The sequence below is a fragment of the Phoxinus phoxinus genome (genome assembly GCF_949152265.1).
Source record: "Phoxinus phoxinus genome assembly, chromosome: 2".
NCBI classification, from domain to species: Eukaryota; Metazoa; Chordata; class Actinopteri; order Cypriniformes; family Leuciscidae; genus Phoxinus; species Phoxinus phoxinus.
Genome location: NC_136877.1, coordinates 33580421 through 33597737, shown reverse-complemented (window position 1 = coordinate 33597737; position 17317 = coordinate 33580421). Strand labels below are relative to the sequence as shown.

At 36.2% G+C, this 17317-nt stretch overlaps 1 protein-coding gene across 1 annotated transcript in view; it reads right to left on the bottom strand.

Annotated features, from left to right (window-relative positions):
* The window catches only part of map2k5 (mitogen-activated protein kinase kinase 5), a 59066-nt gene extending 45479 nt beyond the window's left edge, over positions 1–13587 (bottom strand). Inside the window, exons 1-7 of the mRNA XM_079584732.1 lie at positions 13123–13587; positions 12893–12941; positions 12583–12650; positions 6115–6184; positions 5697–5737; positions 4397–4464; positions 2302–2353 (exon numbers count right to left, since the gene is read on the bottom strand). Coding sequence (XP_079440858.1) covers positions 2302–2353; positions 4397–4464; positions 5697–5737; positions 6115–6184; positions 12583–12650; positions 12893–12941; positions 13123–13254 — 480 coding nt within the window. The 5' untranslated portion in view covers positions 13255–13587. The remainder of the gene's footprint in view (positions 1–2301; positions 2354–4396; positions 4465–5696; positions 5738–6114; positions 6185–12582; positions 12651–12892; positions 12942–13122) is intronic.
* Between the last annotated feature and the right edge of the window lie 3730 nt (positions 13588–17317).

The window sequence follows — 17317 nt, the reverse complement described above, 5'->3', positions numbered from 1 at the left end:
TTGTTTGCCTATGCTGTCATGTTCGACTTTGATAAAAGCTGTCAAAATGGTAATACAATACAGGCACTTCTGGCACCAAGAGGCCAGAGGGACCAGTATGTTTTAACATGCAGTCAGTTTTATGCACACCAGAATGCCCTCCATCTTTATTTCAACCTCTTGATTTCTTTGAATATAACAATAAAATACATGCTGTGGGATCTTAACTGTCAGAGCTTTAGGTTTTCAGCCTGTGAGTGTGAGTAAGACTATACATCAGAGCCCAGTTGCAACAAACCCCTTAAGTTAAGAAAATGGTTGGACCATTATGGGTTTTCGTAACATAAGGGCTCTGTAACAACCAGCTGCAGATTCCATAGGGCCAGAGTATCTCTGAGGCTGACAAAGCAGAAAAACACTGCGGAAGGTCACTCTGGTAATCTTCTGACCTGACCTGTAAATGCAGTTGCTAATTCCAGCCACAGAGGATTTTCAGATTTTCAGCTTTGAACCGATTCATCCAGTCAACAAATTAACTCCCAGTCAATCATTGACATTAAAATAGAGTTCATAACCACAATAATTTTTGTAACTGAAAAGATACATGACATTTATCAGTAGCGAGGTGGCAATGCCGCTGTTTTTGAAGCAATTAAACTTACACTTCATTATGTATTTAGCATTTAAGGTAAAGATGATGAATGATTCGGTTTAATGAAGATTTTAGCAAGATGTTCCTGCTATTCCTGTTCTCTTTATTATTAGTCAAATGAGTCAGATTACTGAGACTCTCACCCTTTGTCGCTTGGAGCCCCAGACCCATTGTTTTAATAGTTATGCTGATTGGGTTAGGACTGGTAACACTCTAGAGTCTGGGGTGGGTTCCTATACATGGATACTTCATTTGCATGCTTTGCTTAAGGTCAACAGCCAGATGCTTTGTCTCCATTTCTAAGCAATGCCCCCTAAAATCTATATAAACTACAATGTACACTGCCTTAGACTTGATGACTGCTACTCCACACAGCTTGTGATTCTTGCTGAAGATACAAATGAGTCTCTCGTCTTCGCTTCTGAGTTTCCTACAAGGGTTAGGGTTAGTAGGGTTTGTTTTAGGGTTAGCTGTATGTAATTGTGCACAATTTATAGTATTTGCTATAGTAACGTGTAACAAGGACACTAAAATAAATTAAAATAAAAAAATGTGTCCTACACACAAGCTTTTAAGGACAAAACCCTAAAAAAATGTCTTGCAATGGAACATCTGACTCCGGGACCTTGGATTATTAGAAAAATAATGCACAGCCAAGATGTTCCAACTCATTATTTTTTAAATAATTTAATGGCTCGTCATCAATTACTCCTTACTTGTACCACAATAACAGGGTATTGTTACGTCTGATCTGAAGCATTCTGCTTTTATAAAACTGCAGAAAAGCAAACAAAATATTTACTTATAAATAAATAAATAAATGTATTAAAAGCATTATTATTATCATCATCATCATAACCAACGATAACAATATAATATAATAACATTATATTGTTAATAATTATAGCATTATGATTATTAGTGTTGTTATTATTACTGATAATAATATCAGCAGCATTTTTTATTAACAAAAACACACACAAAAAAATATATATATCTGAACAATCCAATCCAAGTCATTTGTTTGTGATTGCTAATGCGACTGGTTAATCAGTGTTTTGTGTGTTATTGTAGGGGAAGTGTTTCCCCTTGTGAACTGGACCTGATGTGAAGCAAATGCTCTGCTGACAGGCCTCACCCCGACTACAGGGGCCCAATGCAGGACATTTGATTAGGCTGAAGTGTGGGAGAGAGACATTGAGTGTGGGAGAGAGACATTGTGTGTGAGCGAGAGAGAAAGAGTCAGTGTGCGTGCATGTGTGAGGGAGGATGCTAGTGCTCTATTAACTGTGCATGTTACTGGTGTCACAGGGGATGTGACTGTCTTAATTGTCTATCTGACACACTTTAGTTGACAGACTGGTCAGCTAGGGGCCTGTGGAGGGGGGAGAAGAGGTGACAGGGAAAGGAGGAGGGGTGGGCAGCAAAAGGACACAGCTCTGTACACTCAAGATAAAGATCTCAACCATACCACAGAGAAAGGGTCAGTGAACAGCCTGTTATGTGCAATCAATAGATGCTTTCGCATATTCACACAGATAATCTAAAGTGACAAATTAAATGGGATGAGTAAAGCATCACTGGTTGATTGGTACTGTGCATTATATGTGTGTGTATCAAAAAATATATGCAGAAGTAAAGTGTGTAGTGTGAAGAGAGGACTACTATACCTGTCCATTCGTCAAAATCTTCTTAAGCTCAGCTGAAGACTTTTTTAAACTGCTGAAGAAAAAAATAAAAGTATGAAATTGTGTACGAGAATAGAATACTTAATAGACGGCTCTGCAAATATCGGACATGCATCACTGCTGAATACACACACACACACTGGCCTTCAGACTGCAGGTCTTTGTCCTGTACCAGGGGGTTTCATTATCTCAGACCAGATTCAATTATAACTGACAAAATATTTCTGCTGTATGTTTAGGCTATGAAGACTACCAGCTCAAAACTTTCCTGTTACTATAGCTAAACTGTAATGTTTACAACAAGGCCCTGTTGACTAATATTTTTACTATAAATTCCTTAAATTGCTTTTTAATTATTTTACTACGCACAAAGAATTTGACACAATTATCCATAAAGAAACAGGAATTCAATTTGGTAATGTACACTAATGTTCAAAAGTAAGATTTTTTGATGATGCTTTTGTAAGAAGTCTCTTTGCAAGAAACATTTATTTTGAGCCTTTATTTGTTATACTTTTGATGATTATGGCTTACAGCTATGAAAACCTTTTCACAATATTCTAATTTTGAATTTGGGGTTTTCATAAGCTGTAAACCATGATCATTAAAATTATAACAAATAAAGGCTTGAAATATCTCACTTTGCATGTAATGAGTCTATATAATATATTAGTTTCACCTTTGAAGTTGAATTACTGAAATAAATTCACTTTTGCATGATATTCAAATTTTTCGAGTTTCACCTGTATATCGCTGGTTACGTATTTCGAACTTCATTTTACCAAGTGAACAACGAAAAAGAACGAAACAATGAAAAAGAACATCGCCGTGAGTATATCGGGGTGGTACAATTTAAAGGGGTGGTAAATATAGCATGTTAAAGTTGTCACTTTTTAAAGGTTAGCAAAAACACACCGTTTTGTGCCTGGCCCTTTAAATGCAAATGAGCTGCTGCAGAGGGCGGGGTTTCAAGAGCTCATGTGTGTTAGCAGCTGCGATTACCTCACGCAGACACACACTAAAATGACAGAAACTGTTCTGTCTTTAATGTTAAAACGGAGTCAGACAAAGATGGAGAGACTCAAGAAGAAGTGACATGTAGAATGCAACAGGACGTCTCTGAATGGTTAGTTGATGAATTTATGTTGCTGATGTGGAGTTAACACTATCTTCAGTTAGGATATTCGGTCATGGTAATCTATAAATCGCTTGTATAGGAACTGTTGTGAAATGCACACAGAGTGACTTTCTATTGCATGTGAAAAGATGGATGCTAAAGTTTGAGCTGACTCACAAATGTACTCTTGCACAACAACTTTTCCTCTTCTCAACATGGACCCGTTGGTTCCCGGGGGCGGGGTTATGTACATTTTAGGGTTGCTGATGTCACTAACCCGGGAGGAATGTCGTGTAGTCCCTACCAGCCGTTTGTTGTAGTCCTTTTCTTTAAAAGCAAATATCTTCCTTTGCTTTAAACTTTGAGCATTGTAACTTTGCAGATGTTGTTTATGCTCAAACAGCAACATTACACACTAACTAAAGTTAGAAAAGTGAAATCATACTTTACCAACCATTTAAAAGAACTTCTCTAAATTTTATATAAATATTATTTCCATATAAATAACATTTATTCCTGTGATGGCAAAATTATCCTATATAAAACTTGTTAATTTTTGTTGTTTTGTTGCTAAATAGTTTTTGTAGAAACTGTCCGTTTATTCAAAATAAAAATATGCTGTAACATTATAAACGTCTTTGTTGTCACTTTTGATCAATTTAATGTGTCCATGCTTAATGTATTAATTACTTTAATAAAAAAATAAAATAAAACAAACGTACTGAGCCCAAACCTTTTAACCGTAGTGTGTAACCAGAACTTGATCCACCTAAAAGGGTAGTCCTAATTTAAAAAACGCTATTTAGTTAACAAGCCACAAGAGGCTGCAAGTTACAGTGATTTTACCACAGGTAAGCATGATGGATACCGGATTCCTCCGATTAGAAATATAGTTGGAAACCCTAAGCTGTTTAACAAGCAACGTAGAAAACTTGAGGGATTAATATAGAATTGTATTACCTATCGTTGGACCGGGAATCAGCTGCAGAGGAGCCCCTGCCACTCGAGGATTCGGGCCGCGTGTTCACCTGCGGGCAAACAAAGACAATCAGAACCCTGTGCTAATTAACCTGTGATTCAACAGCAAACTGCCTGGTTTGGCCGCAAGGTTAATTGGCTTTTGCGGGGGAGACAGAGAGAAATAAAGAGAGAGGCTTGAGGAAAGGGGTCACTTCATCTATCAGGCAAAATTAAATATAACTCTGGGAACATCCTTGGGTTAAAAAAAAAAAAAGAATGAATCAACATCACGTCCTTTATTTGTCATTAAAGAGGATTCATGAAGCTGCTTCTTGTCAGAGCCACGCTAACGGATCGCAGTGGGAGAATGAAGGAAAAAAGCTCAAAGAGAGTCACTATATAAATAAGTAGATTAATTGAGGTCTGTAGGTCGTATAGTGTAGTGCAGTAAAGCAGTGATTCTGTTCTTAATTAGTGTCTATGAAGACCTCATTTAGATCAGTTTATCAGGGGTTTTCAGTTTCTTTACCCTTTTCAAGCCAATTAATTCGGAATTAAACCAAAACAAGCACAAAACAAGAACAATTATACTATCTAGGTAAACAGAAACTACACTACCCTTCAACACTTTAGGATTAGTAAGAGTTTTTTTTTTATAAAGAAATTCATTGGTTTTATTCAGCAATGATGCATTAAATCAATCAAAAGTGACATGTATGCATGTAGTAAAGACATGTATAATGTTACAAAATATTTCCATTTCAAATAAATGTTGTTCATTTGAACTTTCTATTTTTTAAAAGAAAAAAAATCATGTTTTCCACCAAAACATTAAGTAGCACACGTTTTGATAAGAAATGTTACCTGAGCACCAAATCAACATATTAGAATGACTTCTGAAGGATCATGTGACACTCAAGACTGAAGTAAGGATGCTGAAAATTCAGCTTTGCCATCACAGGAATAAATTACATTTTATAATATATTCAAATACAAAACAGATATTTTTAAATTGCATTAATATTTCCAATAGGCTTTGATCAATTAAAACGCAGTCTTGGTCAGCATAAAAGTCTTCTTTAAAAAAACTTTTCTTTTTTTTTAAATTATATTACCGACCCCACATTTTTGAACGGTTTATCAAATAAGCAGAAAGAAATACAATGAAAAACATTGAGGGGGTAGAAAATGAGAGACAGATAGAAAGAGAGAGTCTTGACTTCAATTGACATTTCAATAAGTGTACGCAGCATAACCGATCCATGGCCAATTCTGCTGAAACAATCATTGAGACACATACCTTCAGGCCGTGTATGTTGCGGATCCCTGGGGTCTTACCGGCTGAAACGAAAATTGACTAGATTGTAGATCAAGTGAGGCCAGAGTAAAAGAACATGAGCAGAATATTTTACAGAAAATGTTTAAAATGTCAGAATTAGTCTACAAAAATGATTGAAATACAGCTTAGGGAGCTAATAAGTATATCATAAAGAATAATGCATATGTGAATGTATTCATAAAGAATTTGCTTCACTAAACTGATATTTATTCCTCTCACTGAGCATGAAGTAATTTGGGATTTGCTAAACAGAAACCGCACGTGAACAGGGCAGTGCTGAGTATGGGGTTTTCAAAAGTGATCTAGGCTCTAGGTGGGCCTCGGGCACGTTTACTGTTGCGGTGTTAAACTGTAATTTGGGCCAACACACTTTACACACCTCGTGGAAATATCTGTAAAGGCTCAGGTAACAGTCCGTTGATGCGGTGCTCCATCACTGTGTTGCAGTACTGTGGAGAATAAACCAAAAAAAAAAAAAAGACTCTTAAAAACAGTCCAGTTCCTTTTTTCAGTAGTTCACACAAATCAATATTACGCTTGGTGAAAGGATTTGAGAAAAAAAGTCCCACAGAGTATCAAAGCAATCTTATGTAAAAAAAAAAAAAAAAAAAAAAAAAAAACATTCTCTGTAACACTTCAGTATGGGGAACAAAATATTCACTATTTACTACAAATTTTGCCTCAATTACCTCCTAATTTACTGCTTATTAATAGTAAAGTAGTTTTTGTAGCATTTAGGTTTCAATATTGGGTAGGATTAAGGGATGTAGAATAAGGTCATGCAGAATAAGGCATTAATATGTGCTTTATAAGTACTAATAAACAGCCAATATCCTAGTAATGTGCATGATAATAAGCAACAGTTAATAGCGAGAATTGAACCCTAAAATAAAGTATTGTCACATTCTCCTTCTCTCAGAGACACTTGCAGTAATGGGGGGGGGGGGGGGGGTAGGGGGGGACGACGACGACAGAAAAGACGCTAAATGAATCGGGCACCCTGCTCAGGTAATCTTTTTGAAACCCTCTGTATCAATTCATCCGTTGTAATGGCTGCCAGGCGTAGCCCGATCACTGAGTTTTCTCATCTCAGCCTGACGTAAAAGCAATCTGCCAGTAACGGCTGCCTATTAATTAATTACACTGCATAATAGGCTGAAATGGAGTCTGGCATTTATAAACCTTTTATTATATTATTAATGATATTATTAATATCATGGCAAGCTTTTGGTGTAATTATTTTTTCTTTTTCTTTAATTAATCTATGCGGTTAATAAAGAAATGTAACTTAAAGCAATCTAGATTTCAAGTTTTGTTGGCACTGTACCTGTAGTTACATAATGAGACTTCATGTCGTATATTAATTACATTATTATATTCAATATTTACTGAAGTTGATCTTGCAGTTGCCATTTTAAAACTTCATAAACTGTACATTGACTTACATTTGAGACTTTATATGATATTCTGTAAATTATATATATATATTTATATTCTATTTTATTTATAAAATTTGTATTATTAATATTATTTTATTAATTTATATTATTGTATAAATATTTAATATCATTTTGAAGTTGATCTTGCAGTTGATATGTCATGTAGCACTTTTGCTGATTCTATTTCAAAGAACTCTGCTGTCTTTCAAACACGTGCACAGATTTGTCTCTCCTGGCAAAAGAACATTCAATGGATGTTTCGGTTAACAGAACCATCTGGTCGCTCGTCCTCTCCTCTCAGTCCAGCACGAGACCTTTGTGTCCAAACACAGAGCACCCATCGCACACAATAAAGCCATTAAAAACCACAGATCCAGATGGACAAGAGAGGAGGGGAGAGTGTCAGTGTTTGAAAGAAAGACAGAGACAGAAAGAATGAGAGACAAAGGCAGAACAAGACAAAGGTCAAAAGCAAGCCTAACCAAGGGGCCGGCGGTACAGCACCGTCCCTCCGCCGCGTGCGAATACGTGATGAATACGCCGTGCCGCGCGCGAGGACATGCAGAGGAAGCAGTGTTAGAGCAGCTGTTATTAAATACCCTATTTATCACTGTCACCTCTCTGCACTGCCTGCAGGCACTGAAACCATGTAGCTCTACCAAAACACACACCTTTAATTTTCCACTCGGTTGCTTTATCGATTAGGGCAGCAATTACCTAACTAATCTGTAACAGTGTATTAAAAGAAACCTCCCTTTGTTGGACAATAACTAAAGGCAGTTTGATCACAGGAAGGCAGCTTGAGAGCTGGAGGGAACAGAGGAGTCGGACCTCCGCTCTGTTGGACCCCGATCATTAACACACCCCAAGTAAAGCGCTCTGTAATTAGCCGTCCCAGCCTGGGAGATCAGTGCCTCTGCGTGCGTGCGTGTGTGTGTGTGTGTGGGTGTGTGAGGCTACATCTGACATGGGTCAGTCTTTAACTTTGAACTAACATTCTGGAAAGGCTAACGGTAAGAAGGGGTTCACCGGGGACCCAGAACATCTCAGAGACCTCAGACTGATGATCGCTGCTAGAGCAGTCAAGACAGTTTGAAGGTCGGTTTTCACCAGAGAGCTCTGTGAATTAGCTTACGCACCTGTAAAGCAAGAAGTCATCTCTTAATTCCTATTAAGTCTACATAACAGTAGATCCCTTCACATGGAATTAATTGAAGCAAATTTATAAAGGTCCCCACAGAGACCCCAAGAGCCACCAAGGCAAAGGGCACGCGCTTGAAATATGACCACAATGATCAGTTAGACATAGGCACAAGCCTCAGAACATGTTACACGCATATTAAATTACACCCTTCTCAGCAGCTTGCACTCTCCCCAGAGAAGCAAACAGCATCATGGGAGGAAAAACTCATTTTCAGAGAAAGTGGACTCAGTTGTGCTGTTAACCAAAATGCAAGGGGGAGGCAATCTGCAACAGCAACGAGCGGTAATATTCACTGTCATAGTAACATGGCCTCAAAGATTTTTTTCGTGATGTGCGATGGCACGTTCCTTGAGAGGAAAGTCTCTCCGTGTAGAAACATTAATGCTGATTGTTGCGATAACATATGAGATTACTCGCATTCCCGCAAATATCTCCAATGTCAGAATGTGCATTTCAAAACTAGAATTAATCAAGACAAGGAAAAAAGTTGAATTACACTCAGGCAGAGCAGGACACCCGCGAGATATCATTGTCAGTGTGTCACCTTCTGGCCTAATCTGGCTAATGACTCCAATGGCCTTGAGAGGTACAACATTGATAAAGCATCTAAAAATAAATAAATATCAAATATAAGTAATTTCATTTCCTGCAGAAGCGGTGGTTTTAAAGCCCATGGCTACTCGAGAGTCATTGAGAGCTGATGGGGGGTAAAAGACAACACCAGCTGAAAGTGGATTTTGAAAAATTCCTCTACCCAAGAGGGCTGTGCTTCTAATGAGGCGAAACTTTAAGTATTGAATAATAAATAATAAAAGTTGATAGTTCATTTAACTTCCACTGTACTTCACAGGGGGAAAAACTATTACGAGTCATTACGTTTGGTGTCCACAATGTGAGCAGTAAGTATTGAAAGCACTTTTACGGCGGTCTCAAAAGAAGAACGTTAAAAACAACACATAAAAAGCAGAGAAAGAAGAAGAAAAGACTGAGGAAACAAGAGTAGGCAACAACATTCCTTGACTTGAAAAGGAAGACTGTTTAAATCTGTAATCGGGGAAAAGTTTACAATAGCTTTTTATTAAACACATGACACGCAAATATTTTGAACATTTTCAATTTGTGTCTGGTCACTTGGGGAGGCCACTGCCTGAGTCAACACAGAAATAATGAATATTAAGAAAAATAAGCAGGGATTTATTATTACACTTTTCCCTTTGCTAATCTTGCTTGGTTAACACCTGTAAAATTTAAAATAGGGGGTGAGAGCCAGAGACGCACGTTGCCATGGAAACATCGAGAGGTGAAGCCAGAAAAAAGGGAAATAGATGAAGGAATTGAAAAGAAAAAAGAAAATATGTAGCTACTTGTCATCCTTGCCAATCAGCAAAGTAATGAGAACACTTTCCCCAAGGGTGAATAAATCTGGAATAATAGATTTGTAATAGCTTTTCCCTTCCAACAAAACACTTTCAGCATTCAAAGGTCTAATACAACAGACTGTAATAGAGCGCAACGGTGACCACCCACTTTTCCTCAGCTTTGGTTCCGGAAGTATTTTTCTTTGTTGATTTGCTCCATAGGCATTTCATTAAAGCCTTTTATTGAAGTGTCTCAAGAACCAACCAGCTCCAAGAAGAATCACAACATTGCAAACAAGGGTTGTTGCTAGGGATTCACCAAAGTGAAAATTCTGGGCTGAAATCGAAACCAAAAATTAATTTCTATGAATTTTTATAATTGTATTAATATTAGACTTTTTAATTATACTCAATAATTTATACTGTATTTTCGGCTCATATTTTCAGCCTTTTCTCCCTTTCAGCCAAAAAACAAAAATATAATTTTCAGCCGATAATTTTCTGAAGAAATTTCTGTGTATCCCTAGTTGTCGCAATATATTGGTACGGACCATAGCAGCAATATTTTAAAAATGAAATGCTGATATTGTGTTACACATATAATATTATCGTTAATAAGCCGGCACCAGTATATGGATGACACTCAAATACAGTAGATGGCAGTTTTACACCTTAACCTTTGTTACCACCCATCATAAAATATCATTTTTGTACACTTCTGTGCAGTTATGGTTACAAACTCTCGATTCACCTGCCTACACTCGTAGTTCAAGTGTTTCATTGGCCAAAAAAAGAAAACACTAAATAAAGTTTTTTTTTTTTTTTGCCACAATAACCATACAATGAAAATCTGATATCATGACAGCCCTATTATAAATATAAACTATGTTTTGAATAAAAAAAAAGAAAAAGAATTTGAGAAAAAGAAAAGAAAAAATAAGAAAAATGAAAAAGTACAAGACTTGCACTTAATCTTAATGAGGGAATGAACTACAAATCCCATAAAGTATTGCGAATTATGTTGTTTTAAGCATCTGAATTAAAGTAATTAAAAAAAAACATTATAATTGTTAATAAGTATAAAAACAATATATGTTAGATTTATTGTAATATTAATATATAAACAAAATATATAAGCAGAGATTCAATTACATCATTCACAATGCTTTACACAATAGACCTTAAAGGAGAACTCCGGTCAATTTTAACATTGAGCTATTTTTTTTGTAGATTTGGAGTGCTGTCAATACAGAGAACAACGACAAAAATCAGTGTTGCCTACACCGTGTTTTCCTCTTTTTAAAATTTTCACCCTGTTGACTTCAATGGGGCAAGTTTTAAACCTGCTTTTAGCCTCTTAGCATTCTTAATGTGTCATTACAAGTGCCCAGCCATGTGAGTGATTCCTTCAGAGTGAACACGAGTGAATCTGACTGCAGTAGATGTGAAAGATATGAATAAAAATGATGTTATATCAGCCAGCACACATACCTGTATTTACATCGTGTTTTCGGTCGAAGTCCAAAGTAGTCGATTGTCGAGTTCACGCGCGTGATCATAGGTAACTAAACCTATGCGCGTGAACTCGACAATCGACTACTTTGGACTTCGACCGAAAACAGGAACTAAATACAGGTATGTGCGCTGGCTGATATAACATCATTTTTATTCATATCTTTCACATCTACTGCAGTCAGATTCACCCGTGTTCACTCTGAAGGAATCACTCACATGGCTGGGCACTTGTAATGACACATCAAGGATGTTAAGACTAAGAACTGGTTTTAAGTTAAAAACTTGCCCCATTGAAGTCAACAGGATGCACATTTTTAAAAGAGGATAACACGGTGTAGGCAACACCGATTTTTGTCGTTGTTCTCTGTATTGACAGCACTCCAAATCTACAAAAAAATGAGCTCAATGTTAAAATTGACCGGAGTTCTCCTTTAATAGATCTTAATCAGAGTAGCGCTATTTTAAAAAAAAAAATGCATGAAACCGATGCTGCATTTATTTAATCCAAAATACAGTACAAACAGTAATGGTGAAATATTACAATTTAAAATAATTGTTTTTGATTTTAATAAATTTAGAAATGTTATTTATTCCTGTGATGCAAAGCTGTATATTCAGCATTATCAGTCCAGTCTTCAGTGTCACATGATCCTTCAGAAATCATTCTAATATGCTGATTTCCAGGAAATAAGCATATTAGAATAATTTCTGAAGGGTCATGTGACACTGAAGACTGGACTGATAATGCTGAATATACAGCTTTGCATCACAGGAAAAAATTCTTTTTTGAAAAATATTTAAATAAATAAATAAAAACTGTTATTTTAAATAGTAATAATAGTTATAATAAGTGCATTTTTTATTAAATAAATGAGGAGCATAAGAGATTTTAAAAACATAAAAAATGTTTAATGTTTCCAAACTTTTGACAGCTACTTTAGTGGATTCAATTAATTATACGGTTGTTTAACAACCAACCGATTGTCCAGCAAACTAAACTTTCAGTAGACAAAAACTCCATAAAACAGTTCTGAAAGTTGTGAGTTGTAAAAATGATTGTGTAATCTCCTTTATATAGTGTGCACCATTGTAAAGACTGTACATCTATCACAGCCTCGTTTTCATCAGCATTAAATTCAATATGGAGTCTAACTGATGTTTTTTTTCTAATGGTAACAGTGACGTTTCTGATGGAGAGTTATGTTGTAGTTCTTCAATGGCAATCTGGCGATTAAACATGTTTTAGAAATGATGCTGAAATTACACTGTTTAACAGCTGAATAAAAGGACTCAAGGAGCTCGGCTGCAGTTATACATGAAGGTATACTCACATACGACAGCATGGCTTTGAGCTCCTCATCACTGCGAACTGTGATTCGGTCGCCAACTTCATCCTCATCTGAAATATAAGAGAATCATTTGAATCTTAAACAGCTAATCACTTGCCAACTTAAACAACCATTTTTATCATGCATTCTACAAATGTATGAATTTACTTTTTTGCATGCCTTTAGCCTGACCGATTAGTTTTGTTCAATGAAGACAACAACATTGAAAAGAGAAAATGACAGTTGTTCAGTCCTATTTAATACTATTTAATTGGCTATCCTGAAAATAGTTAAATAAAATAACAATGCTCACATTCAAAAGCGGTGACTGTGGTTTCAGGCATGACCTCCCTGATCGCGGCCTGCCAAAATAGAGAATCATTGAGCAGACAAACATTTGACTGACAGCTGTCAATCAGCACCATTATCCTGAAAACCACTTATTAAGGTATTACATACTCCATGAATGGTTTCTCCCTCTAAAATATCCTGAGATGTCACATGGAAACACAGGTAAATACAGGTAAAACAGCAGCAACTCACCAGCAAATCGTTAAAGTTGAGATGTGATGGATAATCCACTAATGAGTCCATGTCCCCCACCGGCGTCTTTATCCGGATGACGATTCCCTCAGATTCCATGCTGCACAGGTTATTTAAAACAAGTAAAAGCATAACAAAAACACACCGAGAAACATAATCTTGGCTTTCAGTGCAGATTCCCAGACACACAACAGCTGTACAGCAGGCTAGGCGGCTAACGTAGCTGCTTAGCTCACTAACAGTGAAGAAAACATTCACCACACAACTGACGCAGCGGCCACTCCGACTAATAAACGAGAGGATGTACAGACTACAGTTAATCCGACTGTTAACTAAGATTTGAAAAATATTTGGCCGTAGTTAACAAACTGTCAACAATGAAAGTAAAGCAGAGGAAGTTTAGCGGAAGTGTTTTGAGAATAACCCGGAAGGTGATTGAACGTCAGCTGGAGATGTATAAAAGCCTCACAGACTTGACTGTGCCGTGTCTTTATCTATTTCTTTAGCTTGTATAAGTAATATTTCAGAACGTGGCGTCAATTTTCAGCACAACCTATATATATATATATATATATATATATATATATATATATATATATATATATATATATATATATATATATATATATGTATTATATATATATATATATATATATATATATATACATATATATATATATATATATATATATATAATTATTATTATTATTATTATTATTATTATTTTGTGAAGTTGTGAACAAGTTGCTACATAAGGCTTTGTATAAATTATAGAGCTGTTTGTATCATTTTGACCCCAAGCTACATTTTAGTCATAAATCAAAAATCGCCATAAAAACCATTCACGTTGAATGAAATTTCATTTCATGTTTGCTTTACATTATAGCCTAATTAGTTTGCATATAGCCTAAATGTATGCTATTTGTTAGATAGGAGTGTAGAGTGGTCATTGTTATACAAAATAAACACCGACAGGTTATTTGACTTATGCAAAGACAATTTTTTAATTTCCCCTCAAATAAATATTTCATGTCTAAATAGCCTACTATTTATTTGGTATAAGCAGGATAATAAATTCAGGCTGTCTTTATCGTTGTAAATAATTTACTATGTTACCACTATTTAAATCTACTTAATATTTCACTTCTATTAGTAGCCTACCTCTTTTCTGCTTTACTTATATAAAATTTAAATAGCATTAAAGATTTCCACTTTGCACAACTCCTTAGATTGTAATTGAATGTACAACAAAGAACATTAAGTGCCCTGTTGATTACAGCCTTATCTTAGGGGAAGACTCATTCGATTCATTCATGGTCACAGCCTGATTGCAAAAGCCTCAACAGACATTGATCCTTCAGCAAAGTAGAGTTTTGTTTCTTTTGACCTCAAAGTCCCATCTAATGCAGTCTTGATACCTGGCGGGCAGGATATAGAGCAACGTGTAAAGATAAACAGCTATGAAAACTAGTCTGACCCATTGCAAGCTGCAATCCACAATGATATGATCACTGCCTTCCAAATAGGATCAGGTCTCACATCAAACTTTAAAACAATAGTGTTTCCAGGCAGCCTATCAATGCCCTGACCTATTATTGGCTCTACAGCTGCCCTGTCAATAGAACAAATGTGTAGTCTGAAAGAGCAGTGGAAGAATGCCACCTTAAATGTTTTCTTTGCTCACTTTGAAAGAGGACAAAAGCTAAACGCTTAAATACGCCATGGGGTTGTGCACAATTGAATGAAGACCATTCTCCTCTCAAACTACAATTGAAACAGTCAGGTTGTTGTAAGTGAAAACTTACTAAGAGCTCTCAGTTTAATGATCAGATTATATTACTCATATAACAATTGTCAACCGAGGAGTTTTGATAGCTCTAAAATGTACAGTTTGTGTAAACAGCTGAATCCACAAGTGGCTCATAAACACACAATCAAACCTAATGAGTGGTTAACCCTTCTTGTTCTGAATGAGTCATCAGCTGCTCTGCATGACATTGATTGTGTGTCACACAGCACAATAAGTAATGGCTGAGTCTCATTGTTGCAGGTTTACAGAAATGGAGTACCAGAGTCAATGTATCTAGCAGTAAAGTGCTGATTACAAGAGAGATGTAACTGCAGTTTGTCGTCCCTCTGGACCTGCTTATAAGGTCTGGTGCAGTATTAAAAAAAACATGCCACATCAGCAAACACAATTATCAGAAATCAAACTGGACCTATAGCCGTGAGGAAAAGGGTGGAGAGATAGGGTGCTAGAATGCAGTGTCTGGTAATTAAAAATAAATTTATCAGCCCAAACGGTATTCTCTCTCTTCCTCTCCATCGACAAGATGCTTAGTTGAGACAGAGCAGTTTGACTACAGACACATGAGCTGCTGGTGTTTAACTGCTTTTCTGATCTGGAACAAAAGACAAGCGGGGAAAATTTCCACTACACCAACATTGGCTGTGTGAGGTCTTCCCGCTTTTTCCACTAAGACAAATCTTTTCTGATATTATTGTTTGTAAAATTCCAAATTAATCTTAGAAAAACCACATAGGCTCTTCGGACATCCTTATTTTGAACATAAGTACAAACCGAGCACCAGGGAGGTCATGGAAATCAGTGGGGAAGCAACTGAGGAGATATTTAAAGTTGGCTTGAAATGGAAATTCATCCTATCTTTTTTCTAAATGCATGTTTTGACATCGAAATAGTTATTGGACCTTACCTGTGAAAACAGACTTTTCTCTGATGACGAACGCCGGACTTTTCCAGTGACCTATTCTGTTTAAACCCCGCCCCTTCAAGTTCTTGTTCATCCGACCTCCATTTTTGAGTGCAGTGTCCACATCTCAAAATCCAATCAACAAACGATAAATAGAACAAAGACCCCACCCTACATTTTTTTCTTTTCCAATAAGTCACAATACAGAAGAAAAGATCTGTCGCTACTTCCGTTTCATTGCGAATTTCAACCTGATAAAGTAGGCAGTTTATCAGATAAAGAGTTCAGTTTCCATGTGATAAATGGCTTACTTTCTATACTGACTCCTTGATTTAAAGAAAGGTTTAGTCAAGGAGTTTGATTAGCCTGATAAGTTCAATCATACAAATCAGCAAGTCTTGCAGTGTCTGAAACCACACATTTACTCCTCTATATTCTGTATTCTATACTCCTGACTATATTCAGTATTGACCATCACATCGCTCACCCACCTGATCCACTGCATACGAGTTCAGCACCACTCTGATTGTAATGGATAAAGTATGATCAATATGTAAATGAGATCCTCCTTGCATCCATAAAGTAGTGATGCACATCCATAATTAATTGGCTTGTGAATATTTCATTACCTGTATATTTTATGCTCATCTATCACCATATGAGGGTCTGCATCGGTATGTGTTATATACTGTATAGTTATTTTTCATCTCCAGTTTATGTCTGCAGTCTTATCATATCCTGACCAATAAAAATTATATTTTATATAAATTACATAAATTATATTCTAACATAGAAAACAGATATTTTAAATTGTAATAATATTTCACTGTTTTTACTGTTTTTGTTTTATCAAATGAATGCAGTCTTGGTAAGAGACTTCTTTCAAAAACATTTTAAAAAACTTACTGGCCCTAAACATTTAAATGGTATACATTCATATATTCAAGTGAATTACAAACAGCTTTCAAATTAAGTTTGTTTGTTTGTTTGTTTGTTTGTTTGTTTGTTTGTTCCTACAAAAATGTGTTTCGTTTTCTGTTCTGTAATACCCAAGACGCATTGAATCTTAAACTAGACAGTTCTAAACCAGCTTTGCAAAATCAGAATTTGTAGATTTGTTCATTTTAATATTAATATTCACAATGGCAACCAATGAATTTGTTGTTATGCTGTGTTGATGGACAAAGACGCTCTCTATCTTTCTAAGTGTCTACTTCCAACACCACATGTTGTGGCCTGGCTTTGCCGTGTGTCTGCCCTAACATCTGTTTGTTAAATGGGATCATTATAAGCATATTAAGAGGTCAGTGGGATCAAGGTTTTGTGTTTAAACAAGTCCATTTCCACAGTCAAATCAAAGCAGAAACACTGCGAGAGGGGAGTTGATAATCAAGCCTGAGGGGATCTGGTAATAGCTCTGAGCCAGGTAGCACAGCCCTCTGAGCTTATTCTATTCGTCACCTTAAACGTTCTGCCAGCGTGTA